The sequence below is a fragment of the Chionomys nivalis genome, chromosome 8 (assembly GCF_950005125.1).
Source record: "Chionomys nivalis chromosome 8, mChiNiv1.1, whole genome shotgun sequence".
Lineage (NCBI taxonomy): Eukaryota > Metazoa > Chordata > Mammalia > Rodentia > Cricetidae > Chionomys > Chionomys nivalis.
This window is the reverse complement of record NC_080093.1, coordinates 34,424,832-34,447,707: the sequence shown is the minus strand read 5'-3', so window position 1 is coordinate 34,447,707 and position 22,876 is coordinate 34,424,832. Positions and strand designations below refer to the sequence as shown.

Below are 22,876 nucleotides of genomic sequence, written 5' to 3'. Positions count from 1 at the left end.
ATAAGCGGGGCCGAGAAAGCTCATGAACAAAATTGTAGAATCTTTAGCCTCCTGGTTCCTGCAGGCCAGAAAAGGCTCACCAGTCTGTAGGATCCCTGTAGGACCCCTCCTACTTCCATCTAGCATAGAGTTTATAAGAAGGGCTTTCTTCCTCTGTTTTTTAGCTCCACTAGAGAAGAGCAGAAAGATCCTAGTGACTTTATTTTCATTATAATCTGGAGCAAGTGTATTCCCTAGCTGAGGGATGAGCTGGGCCCCCACCCCATGAACAAGCAGGTACGGGGTGGCTGTGTATGCACAAAGACCAAAAGAGGATGTTGGATAGCATCCTCCCTCACATTTCCACCTATGCCTCTGAGGCAGGGTCTCTGCCACAGTCAGGGGTTCACATTTTCTCACTTAGGCTGGAGGTCAGCAGGCTTTCTGCCTCTGCCACCCTCTTGAAGCTGGAATTATAGACATGCACAGCTTGCTACACTAATGGTAGAATTTTAGTCCAGTCCTCATGGTTATTCAGCAAGCACTCTTAGTCACTGAGCCATGTCTTCAATTCCCTTTATTTTCTACAAAATAATTTATAGCCATAAGTATAATGAAAAAGGAAAAGAGGTTCAGATAAAGTCATGATACTTTAAATGCATGAACTCAGCCATTCCAAACAGTAGCACGAAGCAGCCAGATGTTGGCATCTGCTTACCTAAGTTTGGCTGTGAGAACTGTACTGTATTTAATACTATACTGTAGATACTCTCTACTCGGCATTTCGGAGGGTCAGGCAAGAATGCATACCTGAAAACACAAGCAGAGTCTCCATGTGCCATTGACATTGATGTGATCACTGACAACTCGTGTCATGGCCACAAATGACGTGGGTGATTTTGAAAGATGTGAAACTTACTTATAAAATCCCAAAGGACCGGCTTCCTTCACTTTGCATAGTATTATTCTTAAAATGTGTAGGGTAGCCAGGGCCACCCAATGAGTCCTTGCATTTAAACAGAAACTAGAATCTAGTCATGGATACAGTGATTAGAAACAGGTGTTATATATAATCAATGTCCAGTGAGATATCCAAAAGTTATACCGGATGTAGAATGAATTTGTCATTGTGTATTGTCCTTTTTATAGTAGGATGTCCAGCATCTCTGACTCCTGTCTACTGAGTGCCAATGACTCCCTTATGGGTACAGTCATAAGAAACATACTGATTTTTTTTTTCAAATAGCTTCTGGTAGGCACTGGTACCCTGATATAGAATGGCTGAGTGGCCTGCTATTTAGAACCCTCAAATGCCACAAGGAATCTTCCAGGGGCGCATGTGCCAGTGTTGTAATATGAAGCGGCGGGGCTGCGTCCCTGGCACCCGGCTGCCCGCATGGCTTTACCCAAAATAATTACACGGAAACTGTATTCTTTTAATCACTGCCTGGCCCATTAGTTCCAGCCTCTTATTGGTTAGCTCTTACATATTGATCTAACCCATTTTTAATATTCTGTGTAGTACCACGAGCTGGCTTACCAGGAAAGATCTTAACCTGCGTCTGTCTGGACTGGGAGAATCATGGCGACTCACTGACTCGGCTTCTTTCTCCCAGCATTCTGTTCTGTTTACTCCACCCACCTAAGGGTTGGCCTATCAATGGGCCTAGGCAGTTTCTTTATTAATTAACCAATGAAAGCAACAGATTAATACAAGACCCACTCCATCATGCCAGGAACTCCCCCATTCACTGTTGTCTTCCCCTATGCTGCCGCTATAGGCCCAGCTGATCGCACAGTCCATAGGGCAGGCATTCAGTGTGGCGTACCAGGAATTCCTCAGGGCCAACGGGATTAACCCGGAAGACCTCAGCCAGAAGGAGTACAGTGACCTGCTCAACACCCAGGACATGTACAACGATGACCTGATCCACTTCTCCAAGTCGGAAAACTGCAAAGATGTAGGTACTTCCCAGGACTTGTTCCCAGGCTGAGCCAGCCGCCTGGGGTCCTAGAGGGTGGGGCAGCCCTGCTGTGGAAGGAGAGGCCGGAAATGGTGGTATTGGCAGGGCATTCTGTGGCTCCTCCCCAGGGGACCCTGTCATCAAGTACTTTGGAAAACAAGTATAAATGATAGGTGCACATCCTCTACCCCTTGAGGGAATTCTATAGGTGTGGACACAGGACCTGACCTCTGTCCTTACGAAGCCCATCATCTGGGAAAGGGACCTGAAAATGACCAATGACGTGCCAGCTCAAGCACTGATGAAAGACAGCTGCACTTGGCAAAACAGAGATCACGTGATCATATAATAGGCGCTCCTCCCTCTGATGTTCCAGACTGAGCTCTGCAGGAGTGTCTGGAGGGAGACAGGGTCAACCAAGGAGGTCTGGAGTTGTAGGTCAGTGCAATATTCAGGGGCGGCAGAGAATGGAGGGTGAGGAGCAGTAACAGAGTGCTGGGACATCAGGAAGGAGGTGACTCGATCGGAGCAGGAAGTAAACACAGGAGAAGAAGAGAGACAATGTACCAATTTGAAAATCCAGAAAGATTTTATCCTCCAGATAAAAAAAACTTTGAATAAGAATGTGGGCTTTGGACCCAATAGGTGTCTTGAGTCAGGCTCCTTGGACCATAGCCTAGAAGAGGATTCCTGGTCAAGAGGTCAAATGGAAGCCTGCACTCAGAGCAAATGGGGAGTGGAGGGGGTACTGAGGAGGAGTATGGTCTTGCTGGCCATGACCTTCCTTCTGAATCACAGGGCAGGGGACCCATATTGACCTGGGATGGGCAGGGATACATTCACTGACTAGGGCTGCCATCATAGCCCCAGAGGCTAGGCAGCTCCAGCAACAGACAGGAGTTGCCTTTCGGTTTTAGGCTGAAGTGCAAGGTTGAAGGGTTGGTAATCCTCGGGGCTGGAAGAAAGGCTGTGCTCAGATGGCCTCTTCTCATGTCCTCGTGTCACCTCCCATGTGCCCAGAAGAGCAACAGTCACACCGGATCCGAGCACGGGCGAATGTCCTCAGTTTAGCTGGGTTGCTCAGTTTACCTTTGCTCCATGTGGAGGCACTGAAGGAGGCACTAAGATTAGAACCGCAGCACAGGAATATAGGTATGGGGAACACTCCAGTGTCCCACTCGGCTGTGGAAGATGCTTCAGGGAAGGGGCCTGCTGCTCCCTGAGCTGCTGTGAGGAGTGGGCAGCATCTGTGGCAGTAGCTTTGCTGGCTCCCAGTACATACACATCAGACTCCACCGGATGCTTCCAAAAGGGTCTTTCTTTCCGTGGCCTCTTTGCACACCTCCATATATATAGGTGTCCAGTCCTACCACTTGCTTCTGCGCCAGCCTCCCAAGGTCACAAATACACCCTATATGTCTGGGATCTGTTCTTCCTGTGTGCACCACAGCCTTTTGGCCATGGCAACTTCAGCATCACTCTGTTTCCTCTCCTTCTGCCTTGCCTCGTGCTTCGTGTATTTATCACTCCCAATTCTTGAATACTGGAAATACTTTGCAGAGCATTGTGGGATGAGAAAACCTGTGCATAGAACCCAAAAGCCGCTTGTGGATTAGTGTAACAGGCCACCAAAGCTCTCACTACATAGGACAACCAATGTTTTAAAACAGAAAAGCGTAGTGCCCCTTGTATTTGTGTGTGAAGCCACATTGGTCATATGCAATGAGGGTGAATTCCAGGGTCTAGATGGGGGATTGTGTGTGAAGTGGTTTCCTACAGACTCCAGATGCCACAGAGTATAGAGAAGACAGGAACCCACCTGGACTGGCATCCTTCAAGAAGCATTGAAGAGCCATCCTAATTAGTCTTAATAATAAAAACCCAGAGTCAGATATCGAGGTAAAAGCTGAAAGACCTGAGAAGCAAAGGACCAGCTACAGTCACCTCTTACCTCTCCAACTGCTCAGACCAAAAGAGGGCCAAGCTCCTGCCTCCACCCCACCTTACCACTTCCTGTCTGTCTGTACAGACCTCCATACTTCTATGGTTAACTTGTGGCTAGCTCCACCCTCTAATCTCCAGGCAAGTTTTATTTGCCAGAACACAACATGCTACAACAAAGGGGGGGGAGGGACCCAGAGGAGGGGACCAGCTCTGATACCTGTCCCGTATGGCTGCTGCTAAGAGCTTTCTACATATTTTTCTTCTTCCAGGTTTTCATAGAGAAACAGAAAGGAGAAATCCTGGGAGTTGTGATTGTAGAGTCGGGCTGGGGATCCATTCTCCCCACTGTGATCATTGCCAACATGATGCATGGAGGCCCCGCCGAGAAGTCAGGGAAGCTGAACATCGGGGACCAGATCATGTCCATCAATGGCACCAGCCTGGTGGGCCTGCCCCTGTCCACCTGCCAGAGCATCATCAAGGTACCTAGGCATGAGCAAACCTTGTTGGTAGCAGACTCGAAACAGTGTGGAATGGGATTGCCATCCCATCCTCAGTGTGTGTGAGCATGTTTAGTCAGGCCCTGAGGAAGACCCAGCTACAGACGGTATGGACTTGTAGTCAGGCAGCTAACCCTCAAGTTACAGCTATAACCTTCTCCATAGGTCTGAGTCACTATGTATGAGGCTAACACAACACCTGCAACTAATCCAATGCCCATCATAGGTATAATTCATCAGTTACCTCAGCTCCTCCCATGTAACCCAGACTCAGCCCCAGCAGGATTTCCCTTAGCTCTGTAACCCAAATACTCCTTTATAGCCAGATAAACGCATATGCAGAAGACCTAGGTCAGTCCCATGTAGATTCCCTGGTTGTCGGTTGAGTCTCTCTGAACCCCTGTGGGCCCAGATTAGTTGGTTCTATGGGTTTTCTTGTAGTTTCCTTTATCCCTCTGGCTTCTACAATCCTTCATCCTCCTCTTCCAGAGGACTCTCCAAGCTCTACCTAATATTTGGCTGTGGGTCTCTGTATCTGTTCCCATCACTTGCTGGCTGTGGTAGTTTGAATGTTTTTATCCCCCATAATCTCATAGGGGATGGCACTATTCGGAGGTGTGGTTTTGTTAGAGAGGGTATGGCCTTGTTGGAGGAAGTGTGTCACTGTAAGGCTTCCTATACTCAGGATACCACCCAGTGTCTCATTCAACTTCCTGTGGCCTGCATATCAAGGTGTAGCCAGCACTACATCTGCCTGCATGCTGGCATGCTTCCCACCGTGATGATAATGAACTGAACCTCTGAAACCCCAATTAAATATTTTCCTTTTAAGAGTTGCCGTGGCCATGGTGCCTCTTCACAATAGAAACACTAAGACACTGGGAGAAGACGCTCTGATGATAGTTAGGCGAGGCACCAGTCTATGAGAATAGCAGAATATCATTAGGAGCCATTTCATTGAGTTTTGTTTTTGCTGGTTGTGTTTAGTTCTATCCTAGGTCTCTGTGGTATCTCACCTCTGGTTCTTGGCCCTCAGGGGCGAGGTGGCTCTCAGGGTATAGATCTCTAGCTGGGCCACTCATTAGTTGGTCACCACAATTCCTGTGCATCTTTACACCCAGCACATTTTGTAGGCAGGACAAATTATAGGACGAAGGGTTTGTGACTGGGCTGATGTCTCGGTCCCTCCCCTGGAAGTCTTGCCTATTACAGGAGAAAGCTGGTTCAGGCTCTATGCTCCCCATTGCTAGGAGTCTTAGCTAGGGTCACCCACATAGATTCTTGGGAGTTTCTATTGATCTAGGTTTCTAGGTCATCCCTGGCGACGCCCCCAGATTCCAGCTGTCTTTCCCAGTACTCTCTCCTTCCATCCTCCCCCAACCTGATCTCTTCTGCTCCCATCCCCATTCCTCCTTTCAGGCCCCTCTCCCCACCCATTGGCAATATCCATTCTCTTTCCCCCTCACAGTGAGAGTCATGCATCCCCCTTAAGTCCTCCTTGTTGCTTAGCTTCTCTAGGTCTGTGGGCTGTAGCATGTTTCTCCTTTGCTTTGCAGCTAATGTCTACTCATGAGTGAGTACATACCATATTCATTTCTCTTGATCTGGTGACCTCACACAGGATCTTTCTAGTTCCATCCATTTTTAACATCTGAGTAATACTACATTATATAAATGTATCACAATTTCTTTATTCATTCTTCAGTTGAAAGGCATCTATGTTGTTTCCAGTTTCTGGTTATTACAAATAAAGCTGCTATGAATATAGTTGTGCAAGCATTGACAGAGGAGACAACTTCCTGAACAGAACACCAGTAATACAGGAGCTAAGGTAGATAATTAACAAAATGGGACTTCATGAAACTGAGTAGCTTCTATAAGGTAAAGGACACTGTCAAAAGGATAAAACAACAGCCTACAGAATGGGAAAACATTTTCACCTAACCCACATCTGACAGAGGGCTAATATCCAAACATAAGGAATTCAAGAAACTAGGCACCAAAATAAAATAAATAATTCAATTAAAAATGGGGTATAGATCTAAACAGAATTCTCAGCAGAAGAATCTCAAATAGCCGAGAATCATGTAAAGAAATGTTCAACATAGCCGGGCGGTGGTGGCGCACGCCTTTAATCCCAGCACTCGGGAGGCAGAGGCAGGCAGATCTCTGTGAGTTCGAGACCAGCCTGGTCTAGAAGAGCTAGTTCCAGGACAGGCTCCAAAACCACAGAGAAACCCTGTCTCAAAAAAGCCAAAAAAAAAAAAATGTTCAACATCCTTAGCCATCAGGGAAAGGCAATTAGGCAATTTTGACATTTTCCAAACATCGCAGAGTGATTAGACAGTGTAGTCAGTCACCTGATGTAGCCTCTTGGTAAAACCAAGAGAGACAGTAATTGTAGGGCCCACAAGAGGGCTGCCAGCATAACACAGCATACTATCTTATGGTTAATGTTGTGTTTTAATGAATATGAGTATACCCTAAAATGATGATAAATACAGTGTAATGAGTATATTTAACCTAGTACAGCACTGATCCTTGCTGCCTGTGTAGCCAGTATGACACTATAGCATCCTTGGCCCCAGAACATGTAAGTCTATGGGGGCCATACCTATTCAAACCACCCCATTTTACTCCCTGGCTCCCATAGTCTCTTCACAGCAATAGAAATCCTAAGACACCTGTAGGTGGCGACTGCGTGTTCATTTCCCAAGCATCCAGACCCAAATAATAGCACAGAAACTATATTAATTACAACACTGTTTGGCCAATAGCTTAGGCATAGTTTTAGCTAACTCTTATGTCTTAAATCAATCCATTTCTATTAACCTGTGTATTGCCACAAGGCTGTGACCTAATGGTAAGGTTCTGGCTGGTGGCTGGTGTCTTTCTCCTTCAGCAGCTACATGGCATCTTCCTGGCTCTGCCTACTTTCTGTCTCTATCTCTCCCTGACTCCACCTACTTTATATATCTCTCTTCAGATTTCCCACCTGGCTTTACTAAGCCACTGGCCAAAACAGTTTCTTTAATAACCAATTGTAATAAAACATATTCACACCATACAGAGGGGAATGAATCCCACACATCAGAGTAAAGTCAGGCTGGAAATCTGAACAGAGATATAGAGAGAAAGTAGGTAAAGTCAAAGAGACAGCAATCTCGAGGCAACATACTAAAAATCTTCTCTGGAAGCTCTTGGGCCAGGTCCCCACAGTTCAAATCACCCTCAACACCACTGTCTTCCAGTTTCCTACTAATGTGGCCCATTAAGCCACACTTAAACCATTCAACTGCTTTTCTAATTAAAACTCCCAGAATCAAAATTACTCCAAGAAAAATCATGGTCAGGCCTATCATGGCAATACTCCTGTCCCTGGTACCACCTTCTGCCTTGGTTAGAGTTTCTATTGCTGTGAAGAGACACCATCACCATGGCAACTTTTATAAAGGAAAACATTTCATTGGAGTAGCTTACAGTTTCAGAGGTTTAGTCCATTATCATCATAGCAGAATATGGCAGTATGCCTGCAAACATGGTGCTGGAGAAGGAGCAGAGAGTTCTGCATCTTGATTCACAGACCACAGGAAGTGAACTAGCACACTAAGTGTGTAGCCTGAGTATGTAGGAGACCTCAAAGTCCACCTCCACAGTGACACACTTCCTCCAACAAGACCGCACCTACTCCAACAAGGCCACTCCTAATAGTGCCACTTCCTTGTGGGCCAAGCATTCAAACACACGCATCTATAGAGGAAATACCCATTCAAACCACTACAGCAGGTAATGGGAATTTTTCAGCTCCATTCTTGTCTCATAGGACTGCTATGGTAGATCTGTCTAGTTGACTAAGATCCCTGTGCAGCACATGACTGGACAGTAATGATGAGATTGGAAAAGCCGTCTAATGCAGAGTCACTCAGATATGTTTATTTGGACCTTTGTTGGGCACCGAGATGAACCCTGGAGAATGCATGCATGTACAAGATATTTACATTCCTGGAAAGATGTGTAGCAGCATAGGGGTAAAAGGCTGCAAAAGTTTAGGAGTGGAAACATTTGATTTTGAAAGTTTAATTTGACTCTGAAGGAGTTAAAGCTTAGGTTTGTATCAGGAAGGACAGTGGTATTCAAAAGTGTCTGCTTGAATTGAGCGACGGTAGGCTGGCATTGAGTCAAGGGGAAGAACTCAGCCTGACCTGCAGGGTTGATCTGATGTTGTCATAGTGACCTCTACTGAACAGCAGGACCTCTGCCCACTGGCCTGCCCCCTCCCTTCTCTCCCGTGAGGTTACTTGTGTGTGCATGTGAGATGCATGTGGGAGCTGCAAGGGGTTGTGGGTAGGTCCTCAGCCAGGAGCTGTGCACCCAGCAATGACATTCAGAGGGTGCTCACTGAGCTCATGCCTCCAGTTGCTCATGAACTTCTATGCAATGGGTATTGTTGGCACCCACTGCATGAGCAGGAAACTGAGGCACAGAACAGCAGTCACACAGCTGGCCCCTGGAGACACATCAATCAGCCAGTAAAGAGACACCCCCGAGACACCCCCCCTCTGTCCAGGGAGGATATCTATGCAAGTGGAAATCCTCAGCCAGAAGTAATATTGCATGCTCCAGAAGCCTGAAGATGCCTTGGCTATCATGAAGATGGTACTAGAGGCACAGCCTACAGTGCAGAGGACAGCACCCTTACCACCTGACTGCCAGCACCCTGATCTCAGACTTCTGGCCAGCCTAACTATTAAAAGTAACTTTCATTGATTGTAAGCCCAGTGTATATTTTGTCATGGAAACCCAAGCAGGAGGGGGAGAGAAAATATAAATGAGAGAAACTTGGGTGAAGGTGGGGATAGACCTCGGCTTAACAAGTAGGAATGTCTGATAAGCCCAACCTTATGTCAGAGCCTGACCTTCTCGTCAGCCATGCTTTACCTGAGACCCCAAGGCTCAGGGTCCCCAACTGGTCATTCCATTGGACCCCACCTCTCCACTCACCCACCCACGTTGCCCTCTAATTACAGATAAGACGAGGGACCGTGGTGTCTATGAGGTCAGCCTGACCATCTTGACTGCTGCCTAGGGGCAGCTCTGTCCACAGATGACCAGCTCAAGGTGAAAGCGAAGCTTGCTCAAAGCTTCCTGAGGGGGACAGGTTGTTTGAAGAGCTGAACTTTGATGTCTGTAAATGAAATCTCCACAGACTGGGAAGACGAAAAGGCCATGTGATGATGAAAGAGACAAGTGCCACCGAGGGCCTGAGAAAGCTGCTGCCTTGATGGCTCCCTCAGCAGAGAAGGGCACAGCAGGCAGGCCCAGCTAGAGCACTCGCCTGTCCCAAGATCCTCAGCTTTGGAGCAGTGGCTTGTCTTGGCTGAGGGAACCCCCCAGCACCAAACAAGGACTGGCATAGATTCAGTGCCCTTGTTTACGGTTCTCTAAACCTGGACATAGACATATGCCTGGACATAGATGGATGCTCACACTGCTCCACCCCAACCCCAGTCCCTGCAGGGAAATGTCCGGGCATCAGAGCTTCACTGTCCTGCTATTCATTCAGTAGCTCCCTGTCCTGGCTACCCTACCCAACATCAGTCATTGCTTCCCACGTTCACACAAGCCACCCAGGGATCTGGTTAAGGTGTCAGTTCTATTCCGACAAGTCTTAGATGGGACTCTGCTCTTCAGTAAACTCCTGGGGAAGTTGGCATTGCCAGTCTTCCGGCCTGGCTGTTGAGGAACAGGAGTTGTTCTGTGTCTTGCCACTGCAATGCTCATGGGCCTTTCTTCTCTCAGATTGCAGGAAGTGAAATGTGTTTCTAGTTACAGAAACTCTCCGAATTCATTTTGCCTAGCTCTTACCTTCCCTGTTGTAACTCATTCCTAAAGCGTAGTCATTGGTAGACCAAGAACACTAGCATCTCTCTGCTCGTGCCCTTGCCTCCAAGTCCTTCCTTCTAGACTTCAGGTCCTTTTCCAACCCAGTGCCCAGCTTTCCTTTCCTTCTCAAGAGTATTGTGGGATTATTCTTGTTGCTATAGATACCGCTTTGGCTTCTTCTCTTCACACCATATTTCTTAATTGGTTGCATCATTCACTGTTGTCATGGGAACAAAATGACCATTTATTTAATTGGCACCTCCAACAAAATGGCAGGTCGGAAATCTAAGTTAATGGGACCCAACTTGAAACACTGATTAGGGATAGCAGAGCAAATCATGCTCGGTCATTTCAAATTGCCATTTCTCAGGCCTTGTGCTGAAGCACATTTTCTCCAGTCTCAAAAGTTATTTTGCTGAGGAATCCAACAGGCATCTTAAATCAATCCACCAGAGCCATGTGAAATTCATAGATAACACGGAAAAATGTTCCATTCTCATGCTTTTTGGTATATTCTATAAGATCTTCAGGATCGCCTGGGCGAGCATTTAAACACATGGCTTTGTGTGAAGGACCGTGACTCCTACAGGTGGGCCCTGTCACTCTCAGTGTTTTCCACAAATCCCTGCTCTGCAGAGGATGTGGGGGGACTCCAGACCTCTGTCCCTGCTCAGTCCTGACACACACTCTGTTCTCTCAGCCTCTCATGCTCCCGCCCAGTTCCAGGAGACCTGGAGAATCTTACTCCTACCAGTGTCCAGTGCCTAACCCACTTACTGCTATATAAGTGATTGGTTAAGTGAACAAAATGAGGAGGTGTTCAAGGAAAAATGTAGTGTGTGCATAGCCAAGGTCCAGCCTGCCTCACTTCTACCTGCTCTGATCTTGTGGAATGAGTCCGAGTTTTGAAGTCTGGTGGCTGAGTTCAGTGTCATGGGTTAAGGCATTTAGGAAGATGTGTATAGAAACTGAACCTGGCAGAGACCTCAGTGTCAGCATGTAGAAAAGAGTGGAGAGATTCAGTAGAGCAAAAGTGCCTATGAGCCCCACTGCATATGGTAGCGGAAATAGGACCCGAACTCACGTCTGAGGACACCAGCACTGTCCTCCTCACCTGGCTATGCTTGTCCCCCTTCTGGAAGCAGAAAACCAGACCTTCTGTCTGATTGACATAACGATCAGACTTGCTGCCAACAGAAGGTCCAGCTCTGTCACTGGCATCTGATGCAGGAGAAGCACACACCATCACCCACGGCATTGAAAATACTGTCTCCCCTTCACTAGGGGGCTCCCTAGCCTGTTTCCAACCACTGGGGACACTGGTGATGCCAATGTGAGTATGAGCATCAAGTCACATGTCACCCTATCCCTTGCCCCCTCAAATTGCTTCTCCCTCTCCTCTCCTCCCCTCCCCTCTCCTCTCCTGAAGGAGAGTCTAAAATGACCTTCAGCCATTTCTTAATCTGCTGGTCTCACAGATAAGAGTCCAGTCAGCAGGCATTTCCTGAGTGCTCTGATCTCCCAACCTTAGCTGTAGCAGCAAGGCCCCAACCTCACCAGTGTGATCTGTTTGCTCTAGGATGCAGAAATCACCACATCCTCTGCACAGAAACTCCTTCTCAGAGCCTGACCATGCTGGGGACTGGTGCAGGAAAGGGCTCGGGGAGTGCTGAGCATGCTCTCCTTAGAGCATCTGCTCCAGCAAGCAGGAGGCAACCAGGGCAGAACAGGCCTTCCTCAGAGCCAGCAGCTCTGGAGGGGGCATAGTTATTTCTGGACTGGCTTCTACATGGTCCCCACTTCTCAGCACGTAGCTGACAAGGTGGTAGATGGGCCTGCCTGAGGGAGAGATGGTGTGGCTAGTGTGTAGGGAGCTGCAAACAGGCTCTGAAAACCATTTCCTGTGCATAACTAAAGGTCAGCTTTTCTTCTACAATCTATCCTGGCCTAGAGGACAGGCAGGTGACCAAAGATGAACCCATGCGCAGTTTCCTGTCTCATTTCTTTTTCATAATCCATCACATCCCAGGGAGGCAAACACACTGGAGCTTCCAGTTGTAGTGGGGATACCCACAAGCTAGACTATCTCTCCAGACATAAAGAGTGGGGAAGAAGAGGCCAATTCCGGAGAGAACCAGCTTTGGGAGTGAGCTGCTGCTATGATGTGTACGCCCTCTGTTAGGAGTCACTGCTAGAGTCTGCCTTGGAGAGGAGAGAGCGCATGTCTTGTGTGGCTTTCTCCCAACAGTCTACACCCTTGTCCCTCAAGCACATGGACTCTTTTTCTTATAGTTGTACCTTTGCCAGGTCCCTTGACACCATCCATTTTGCAGCCACCCAGAGTCCAATCATGTAGGGAGGCCTCACGGGGATGGCTCCAGGTCGGGCACACACAGCCTTCAGAAGACTGCAGGTGTGGGCGCTGCCTCTGTGTCCGATCACGTCTGCCTGTTTACTCTGCCTGACTCAGTGGTCACCACTCCACTGCGCTTTATTCACGTTTCAGGGCTTAAAGAACCAGTCGCGGGTAAAGCTGAACATCGTGAGGTGCCCTCCAGTGACCACAGTGCTAATAAGGAGGCCGGACCTTCGTTACCAGCTGGGATTCAGCGTCCAGAATGGAATTGTAAGCATACGTCAAACCACGCCCTTTTCCAATACTGACAAATGGAAATGGAGGTATATTGAATTATTGTCCAGCTGATCCACTCCCTTCATCTTTTCATCCAGTAAATAGATTTGGGGTTTTCGGTTGTAATTTGACTAGCTTCTTGGGATTTCGTCTGATTGGGGATGGAGTGTGCTAGGCAGGCATTCTACCAAGGAGCCACAGCCCTAACCCTAGACCCTTGGTCTCACCTCCAGTGTGGAAATCAGCTATGAAACATTTGACCTGAGAGCACCCTAGAGCTAGAAGGACCCACTCACCCCAGACCCACTAAGCTCCCTTGCTGCAGGTCTTGTCTGCATCAGCTTTTGAATAAAGATGCAGGGTCCGGGGTGTAAAGCCAGCTTCCTAAGTTCACAAGCACTCTTGCTTAGTGTGTGAGGTGTAACCTGCAGCACTGGCCGCGTTCCTTCACCAGGGTGACAGCCTAACCACAGGAGGTAGCTGGCTATACCACTGACTCCATCCCTGTAAGAAGTGAGTTTGGCCAAGCACCGCCAAATAGAGAAGAACAACAGGTCCCTCTCTCCTTGCGCCATAGTGTGGAACACAGTAGACTTCTAGCTGTTGACTGAGGTTTTCTGTCCTGCCCAGTCCTACAACCATTAAGTCCCAAAGAATCACACAGAGGTCTACATTAATCATAAACTGATTGGCTCAGGCTTCTCATTAACTAATTCTTATAACTTACATTAGTCCATAATTCTTGTCTGAATTAACCACGTGGCTTGGTACCTTTTTCAGTGAGGCAGTCACATCTTGCTTCCTCTGCAGCTGGGTCACAAGTGAAGACTCAAACTTCCCTCTTCCCAGAATTCTCATTGCCCTGCCTCTACTTCTTGCCTAGTCATCCCACCTCTACTTCCTACCTGGTTACTGGCCAATCAGTGTGTTATTAAAAATAATACAAGTGACAGGATAAAAGACCACTGTCCCACAGTGCCTCTTTAGATCATGCAATAGTGGTCCTCAAATACAGGCTTCTAGCATCAAACAGTTCCATAGGTAAGCCTGCTTGAGACTATGGAAATCCGATTGAAACACTAACTGCCAACAGATAGACCCAAAAAGGATGGAAGGTGGTCAGAGTTCAGCACACTAGTAAGTTCACACCTGCCATACCTCTGTGCAAAGTTTGTGCCCAAGGCAGCCTGGTGGGCTACAGAGCCTACTTTTGCCACTGCTGTATATGGTGCTAGGGACCAGACACAGGATCTTGTGCATGCTAGTTAAACATTCGACCACTGAGCTCCGTACTGGGCCACAAAACCCACTGTTCATAAAAAGAACCTGAGAGATTTAAATGGCCCAAGCCTCGCCAAGTCAGCTTCTAAGGGGTGTTCACGGTAGAGTACTAGGGCCCCAGGGAAGACAGTCCTTCACCCCCACATGGTTTGAGGATATGGCCCTGCCCACTATGTGTAACCTGTTGTTTGCCTCTGGTAGATCTGTAGCCTCATGAGAGGGGGAATAGCTGAGAGAGGAGGGGTCCGCGTGGGACATCGGATCATTGAAATCAATGGCCAGAGTGTGGTAGCCACGCCACATGAGAAGATCGTCCACATCCTCTCCAATGCTGTTGGGGAGGTAGGAATGAGACCTGGGGCTCAACAGGGCTGAGGTACTGTGTGTGCACCTGACACGCTTTGCTGGGAGCCTCCTAGAGCCCTCTTTCCCTCCCTAGATGCCCCTTGGTAGGCAGACCTGTGGGATGTAACCTTACCTGCCTTCTCTTCCTCATTTGTGTTGCTACTCCCTGTGGTTCCCCAAATTCTCTCATTTTCCCCAATTAACCCCACCAGGTGTGATTGGAAGACACAAATTAGATTCAAAACTACTAAAACGAGGAGCTCCCAGCACTGGCATGGGCTCACATCACGTCCTGACTACATTTCTGGGGCTTTTGTTATTGATGTAGTAGCAGAACGCTTTGAGATGGGCTGGTCCTCCCCACTGCCAGACAGGAGATGTAAGCAGGCAGTTAGAAACCCACAGCCCTTCTTCCCATGGAGCCACCTTTACTTTTCAAAGGGCTGTGAAGACAGGAGCCTTTAAATGGGAAACTATGCCTTACCCAGATTTTCCTATCACTTACGTTGCCCCCCCCTCCCCCCCGCCGCCGCAAAAGGGCTTCACTCTTCTTAGGACATGTCTGGCAGTTGGGGGTAGGCTCTCTTGGAAACTGTATGGCCCCAGCTAACATGGCTGTCTGCCCCTCAGATCCATATGAAGACGATGCCAGCAGCCATGTACAGACTGCTGACAGCCCAGGAGCAGCCTGTCTACATCTGAGCCGCCCCTCCGCAGCAGCGGCATGCATGGAGGAGCCTCCTCACCGTGGTTGTGTTTCTTGTGCAGCATCGTGTGTCACTGAGACATTCCCCTTTCTCACTCAGCGTTTGTTCTTACACAGGAAGAGAAGAACCGGCAAGGACTCTTTACTCTCTGTCTCTCTCCAGTTTGCTTTTTTTTCTGTTCCTTCCTTAATACCAGGGAAGTTTTGTGTGTGTCCCCTTGAGGGTGGAGAACAGCTAATATTTACCTGGGATCATTGTGGAGGGCCTTTGGGGGTCCTAAGGTGTTTGCCACTGCCCAAGGGGACATTATCCCTCCCCAAGAGGCACACACTTCCCTGAAGAAGCCCTCAGGGGCAGCAACAGAGCTGACTGAGCAGTGCCTAAAACTCACTTGCTGACTCCTGCCTGCCCTGCCCCGCTTGATGGGAAGACAGCGGCAACGGGGACAGCCACATCTTTAGTGTTCGCTGCCTGCTGTGGAGTTAGGGCTCCAGACATTATTTCTGCCCAAAATTTCTGAGCCAATTTTAAATCTCTTCCACAGTTCCCTCTTAGTTTCAATGTGTGTGATAATACAGGCCTAGCTGCAGAGAAAAGAGAAAGTGACATCCTGGGCAAGACTGCCGTGACACTGAAGAGATCCTGGCAAGTCACAGGGGCTCTGAGGCTTCCAAGATTGCCCCAAGGTTACACATCAGGGGATAACCACAGGCAGGTACGATCTGCCTGCATTCTTGCACAGGCACTTACCACACACGTACAACACACATGCACGCGTGCGCACACACACACCCTACACAGTGTCTCCTTTGCTCTCTGCCTCCATTGAGGTAGGCTAAAGATGTAGCACACAGCCTGTGGGGAAGCCCCAGCACCCCTCTGGAAGACCCCTTCTAGCAGAAGGTTGGCACATGCAGAAAGTGGCCAGCCTTGTCCTGAGAAAGAGGCCCTCCTGGCTGAGACCTGGCCTTCCCAATCCAGTTGGCTCAGAGTGCCCTCTAGGACTTCCCCACCCCACATACACACTGGAGGTTCTTGAGTGACAAACTGTGATATGGGTAACCTCGTGTCATGCTTCCTGTCCCAAAGCTAAGCCAGCCTGGGCCCTTTCACAGCCACTCCTGAGGATGTGACATTTCAAAGGCTAGAACAGACAAGTCACAAAACCAAGCAGACTTAATGCTTGGTATTGGGCCTAGGAATCCCCAAGATGTGCTCCAGAAACAGCATCTGCTATCTGCTAGGTCTGGGAGTTTGCAGCCAGTGTGGAAGGCTTGATGCTTTCAGCTGGTGCCTCGTCTTCTGAGTTACGTCTCAGTCTAGTACATGTGTTTTAATATTATTCTGAGCCAGTTTCCACTTATTCTGGTCCAAAGAGCAGTTTGTTTTCATGTGGGATGTGTCTAGATTTTGTTTCTGTTTTGTTTTGCTTTGTTTTGATTGATGACCTCAGTAGAGACAGGGGAAGAAAAACTAATATATTTTGTAATATGAATATAGTCCCTGCTCTCCACATCTGGGATATTTATGTTGTGTCTGTGGAGATGGGAGTTCAGTGAGCACTGTTAGGGAGGATGGGTTTACAGAGGGAAGGGTGGGGTCTGGGGGAGGGAGAGATGTGAATACAGCAAGATAAAGAACAAGAGACTTCATCTCAGGATGCAGAGTCAAGCCCCTGGGGACTCTGACTTGATGAGTTGTCTGGGTAGAGTCAGAAAAGACTGGTTCTTGCAGAGATCCACAGTGGAGCCCTCAGGTTTTCTTTGATACAAAAAGTTTCAGTGCTGTCTGCCCCCCCCCCCCCCAAGCTGTCCAGATAGCTGCCTGAGACCTGGTGGGGCTGCTGCTGCTACAGAGCTGTGCGGATGGAGTTAGGACCACACGAGCCAGACTATCTGGACTTTAAAGGGTGTCCCACCAAGTGCTCCTGCATGACCAGACCCAAGGTCAAACCCCAGCAAATGTGAAGACCGGGAGCAATGGTCTGGGTTCTCCTCACCTCTCTGAAATAACTAAGCTTCCGAGTATCTAATATAATCACACACTGAAAAGTGCAACCCGTCCCTCCTCTGCCACAGAGCGATGGAGAGGACCGAAAGAGGCAATATTGCTGGCATATTGGGAACCTCAGAAAGTCACTTGAGAGGCTGATGCCTGTCAGATCCAGGGTGGTCACCACAAGTACATGTCCACGCACCTATACAGGAAGGTGGGAGGACAACGAGGCTGGCCTGGGACTGGTCAGGGACAGGCTCCACAAACACATCACTCCCGGTATAACCCCCAAATAACCGCAGTGAAGTGGCTTCACCCCAGGGAAAGAGGAAAGAAAATACTTTCCATTCTTGTTGCACAAAACCCTGGAAGCTTTAAGAGGGAACTGAAAAGCCAAGCTTCTCTTGTGAGCTCTTCTAGAGAGCTAACAGTTTAGCATGATTGTAAGATTACCTAGGCTTTTGTGTTAACCAAAGTGGCTCCCCCAACCCAGAGGGGAAACTGTTGGAGCTTGGTCCAGGCCCCTGGCTGAAGCACAGTCTTCCTCTGTTGGCGTCAGACTGAGTGGTTAACTTGGGGTCAGGTCTTGTCTGGTATCTTCACATACATAGTTACATATGTAAATATCTCATCACCCAGAATGATGGGGCCGACTTTGATGAAGCCGCGCTCTGCCCACTCAGTTAGGACATGATGGTGACTCAGCTTTGGGACCAGGCTCCCAGATTCACTACACCCCCACCCCAATCTAACGAGGTTGCACCACAACCCACTCTGCCTCTGCCTTCTCCAGTGGGAGCATTTCAGGGAGCCGCCATCAGCCTTGAGTTCATCAGAGGAAGAAAGCCCCACAGATGGATGGCTGGAGCCTACTTCTTGAGTGATAACTTCCTCCCTCACCACAGCAGGCCCCTGGGGGTAGAGCACACAGCAGGCCGCCACCTCCCTGCTCACGGGTTTGCTTTCTGAACATTGCCGTCAACACTGGCCTTCAGGGAGTCAAGTAACCTACTACCTCCCCCATCGCTCCTCCTCCCTCCTGCAGCCCCACCCACACCTAAGCTCCCTGTAGACAGCACACTGCTGCAAACCCACCCCCAAGCCCTGCTCCAGTCTCTCCACCCACTGGTGTGGCTGTCACTGATGTTTACAACCAAGGGCCACCTCCTGCTGATGTTTTATCTCCCACCTTCCCAAGGCTACCTGTTGGGTTTGCATTTCACCTCTGTCTACTCCTTCCCTGGATAGGGTCCACCTGAGCACACATCCCTGATTTTATTTTCCCTCCATCAAGGCAGTGTGTGATGACCGTGTGGGAATGAAATCTCTTGTACATACTTAGCACAGCACCTGGGGTATGAACTCACACCCCCATTCCGTAACAGGGTGCATTAGCGCTTACTGTAAAACATCGGGAGAAGTATAGTATTGTATTTGTAACAATATCGTTCTTTGTATACACGAAACTCAATGATCTCTATATATAAATATAAATATATATATAAATAAAATATATCTACACGTGAGCCTGGAATGTTGCCACTGCACACCCACTGAATGTATTTCCTCTGACAGTCTGGTCACCAGTCCTGGCCCACCCTCCCCTTCTTTGTGCCGTGGCCACAGTTGTCTGGTTTGGGGTTGTGATGTATTAAATGTGCTATCTCCTTATTTAACTGAACGCTAACGTCTGTATAAGAATTGCTGCAACAATAAACAAGGACTTTGCCTCTTAGCCCTGGCTGAGTGCCTGTTTCAAGGAGGATGGGCCTCTGTGTGCAGGGAGGGTTTGGTCTTCCCTAATAGGTCACGTCCAACTCTAAGGGTTATGGGGACTGGTTGCTACCCCAGTATTTATCAGTGACCTGTCACCCCACAGTGTTTTCAGTCTCCTTGGAGCAGGGGTGTCATGGGAGAAAGGACCCTGTAGGTTTCATACTTTGTGACATCACTGAGGAAAGAAAGGCAGAAATTAATCCTTCCCTCTACAAATAAATAGAAACAGAAGAGGTCTTCATTGAGGGCTGGAGCCACAATGGGAAACGGTGCCTTGGAGGACCAATCTGAAGATTCTGTGAGAATGCTCCTTTTACCTAGGACTCTTTGCAATCCCACTCTTCAGCGTTTGGTGACATGATGTTCCTAGTGCCAGGGGCATGTCCCAAAAGAGAAGGCGTGGCCTAGTCTTCATTAGAACATCAACCTCCTTATCCTTCCAGAAAAACTAGTTGTAGGTAGGGACTGTGCTCTGCAGCTGCTGGAAACCCTAGAAGGTAGAGGCTGGGAATAGTTGGGTTTTTGTTGTTTGCTTTTTTTTTTTACTTTTTTATTAATTTTTTTCATTTATTTTACATACCAACCAGTTTACCCTCCTTCCTCTCCTCCCGTTCCCTCCCTTCACTCCCCTTTTACCCTGCCACCATCTACCCCTCCTGTATCATCTCCATATGGGGGCCAGGCCTCCCATAGGAGTCAACAAAGCATGGCATATCAAGTTGAGGCAAGACCAAGCTCCTCCCCCTGTGTTAAGGTTGGGCAAGCAACCCAGCTTGGGGATTGGGTTCCCAAAAGTCAGCTCAAAGTGCCAGAGACAAGTTCTGGGAATTATAAAAGCCTTGTGGCAGCATGCTGTGCCCCAGAATCACTGGGTCTTTGTTACCATGCTTTATAGCTCTGTAACAAAACACTTGGTGTTGAAAAGCTTAAAAAGATGGTGGTAGACTAAGACCCCCCACACACAGCTGTCTCCTCACAGAAGCATCTTAAATAGCTCTATTCCCCACCAAAACCACTTTCAGAAGAACAAACCCAGATGAGAAATCGCAGGACCTAGTTTTAGTGTGATGAAAAAATGTGTTGACAGGAAAGAGTCTTTATCCAGGAGCACTGTCTTGGGGACAGGGTCATTGGGATCTGTGAGTGCTCCTGGATGGAGATCACCCTGGCTCCAGGAAGAGAACTAAGACTCCAGTGGGATCGATTTGTAGACTAGCCTGCATCCCCTCCAGCTGCTTCAGTTTCCCTCCACTAGTACACCACGCCGTAGCATTGTGGGTTTGGTCCTACTCCTCCTTACTGCTCCAACAGATGGGTTAAAACCTGGGTCAACTATGTGCTGCCTACAAGAAATTCACTTCTGAAGATACGTAATAGACTAAAAGTGATGGGGCGATGTGATGGTTCATTTTCATTGTGCACTTAACTGGATTTAGAATCATACAGGAGGTTGGAAAGATGCATATGTGGGTGTATCTATAAGAGTGTTTCTAGATTAACTGAGCTAGGAGAGACCTATCATTGTACCTGAAAGAAAGAAAACTGCTAGATCTGAACCCCAGAGTTAATAGAAAGAAAAAAATAAAGACCAAAAGAGCAATAAAGTATGAACCATTAGCAAAATGAAAAGCTGTTCTTCTCAAAAACAAACTCAAGAGAAGTGAACCAGACACAAAAGCAGAGAGAAGAAAGAAATACAACTTATACCGTCAACTACAACAGCATTCAAGAGTATGAACAATGACATACAAAAATTGATAAACTAAAAAAAGGACAAATTTCTGTGCATATACAGGAAGACTGGGGCATGGAGAAATAAAACACTGGACAGACAGTTGACAGGAGCCTGTATTTAGACAACTCCCAAGAGTCCACCACAAAACAGCGATTTAATAAGGGAGCGTCATGTGATAGAGGGCAAGACCCAAAACAGGCCGAAGTCAGGAGTGTCTCTACATAGCAACAGTGAAATGATTGAAATGGAAAACAGTAGCCAAAAAAAAAAAAAAATTATCTAGGAGAAAAGAGCCCTGCAATGAAAAGTATAAAGCACTGGCAAAATGAACTGGGAAGGCCACACAGAAACACAGAAAGATGTCTGTGTCCATGGAATCAAATGGTTGATACTGGCGAAACGTTCATACTGACTGACTACACTACAGATCCAGTGTGATCTCAGTCAAAATACCAATGACTTTCTTCCCATATCTAGAAAAAGACCCTAGGATACATTTAGGAACACCAAATAAATATGAACTAAAGCAAAAAAATAAAATAAAGCAAATTTGAGCCAAAAGAACATCATCTTGTCAGCTAACATGAAAATACACTACAAAGCTATAATAATTGAAACATGCTAATGATGTAAACTATGGGTCCACGGCACAACAGAACAGACTAGACCACGTCGGAGACTAGAACTGGACTCCATCTCTTACCACACACAAAAACCAGCTCGAATTAAGGACTCAACCATAAAACAGAGTGGAAGCAGACATAGGGGAAATATATTAGGAATAACCAATTATTTTTTAATAAGTCTCCCAAACACAGGAAATACAAACAAAAACAGGCAGGATAACACCAAACTGGAAACCTGCAATGGTGAAAGAAACAAAAGAATAAAGATACAACCTAAAATCAGTGGGAGAAATATGTTCGAACTATGCATCTAACAAGGATAATTTTAGAATATGTTAGAAGATCAATAGCAAATAATTTCTTAAAAATCGGGACAAACCTAAAGAGTTATTTTCAAAAGAAAAAAACAGGCAAACAAATGACAAACAGATGTGTGGCACCACGGGAAACATCACTGAGGATCAAAGCCACAATCAGATGAACTCAGTCCACGTGGAATGGCCAGTGGCAGGAGATGCCAGCAACTTCCATGGGAAAGAGAAGAATGCAAATGAGTAGCACCAGACTCAAATTCCTTAAGAACTAATTATGTGATTGCCGTGTGATCCAGCAGCTCCACCAGTACATACCCAAAAGAAGGTCCCAGTGTTAAAGAGCTCTGGTCTCCACACCTGCACACGGCACGCTCGCTCACCCACACCTGCACACAGCACGCTCGCTCACCCACACTCGCACACGGCGTGCTCTCTGACCCACTGAGCCATCACTATAAGCCTCTCAAGGCAGTCCTTGAACCATTACAACCAACAGCCAGAAAAGCAGCAGCAATCCTAGCACGGGGTCCCCCAGCTACAAGCGGCAGGGCTAGAGAGCAGTCAAGACTAATGGCACTTTTAATAAACTTTGAGAAACAAATATGTCAGCCCCCCCTCATGTGCTACCAGTCAGAGGGGTTTTGGATAGTTCAGACAGGTGGGACTCGCAGCAGGGGAAGTTTTAGGACAGGACAGCAGCCCACAGGTGAGACTTTTCCCCCACGACAGTCAGCTCACAATAACCCTTGGAAGGAGAAATGATTGTTTCTGGATTAGCTGGGTTTAACTGTCTGGATAGAACATTTAAATGTAAGGAGGACTGGATCGCCCTGGTGGTGAGCCATGATGGAATACGAATTAAGGTTTTAATGAACACTCGAGATGGAAGCAGACCTTTTGTGCCTTCCAGCCTATTGTTTACCACTAATTAACCCCTCTATCTCTTCACTCTCTGGCTCTCAGTAATTAAATTTAAGACATCTCAGTTGTTTTTCTTATTGGTACCTGTATATCCAAACATCACAGGGCTCACTGTCAACCCAAAACTCAGCTCTCATCTCAAAGGGAAGGGCTTTATTCTAGAGCCAAAAATGAGTGAGCATGACCCAGGGACACAGATTCAGGTTGTCCCAAATACCATGTTCAATGTGGTAAGTTTCACCCAGTCTTTATAATTGCGGATCAAAAGACAGCA

The 22,876-nt window shown here is 47.6% G+C and overlaps 1 protein-coding gene across 5 annotated transcripts in view; it reads left to right on the top strand.

Annotated features, from left to right (window-relative positions):
- Apba1 (amyloid beta precursor protein binding family A member 1) overlaps window positions 1-18,959 on the top strand; it is a 197,313-nt gene extending 178,354 nt beyond the window's left edge. For all 5 annotated transcript variants that reach the window (XM_057777722.1, XM_057777725.1, XM_057777720.1 and 2 more), the window contains 5 exons: window positions 1,761-1,940; window positions 4,157-4,369; window positions 12,777-12,896; window positions 14,385-14,525; window positions 15,159-18,959. In XM_057777722.1, the coding sequence (XP_057633705.1) occupies window positions 1,761-1,940; window positions 4,157-4,369; window positions 12,777-12,896; window positions 14,385-14,525; window positions 15,159-15,230 (726 nt within the window). In that variant the 3' untranslated portion in view covers window positions 15,231-18,959. The remainder of the gene's footprint in view (window positions 1-1,760; window positions 1,941-4,156; window positions 4,370-12,776; window positions 12,897-14,384; window positions 14,526-15,158) is intronic.
- Window positions 18,960-22,876: the final 3,917 nt, after the last annotated feature.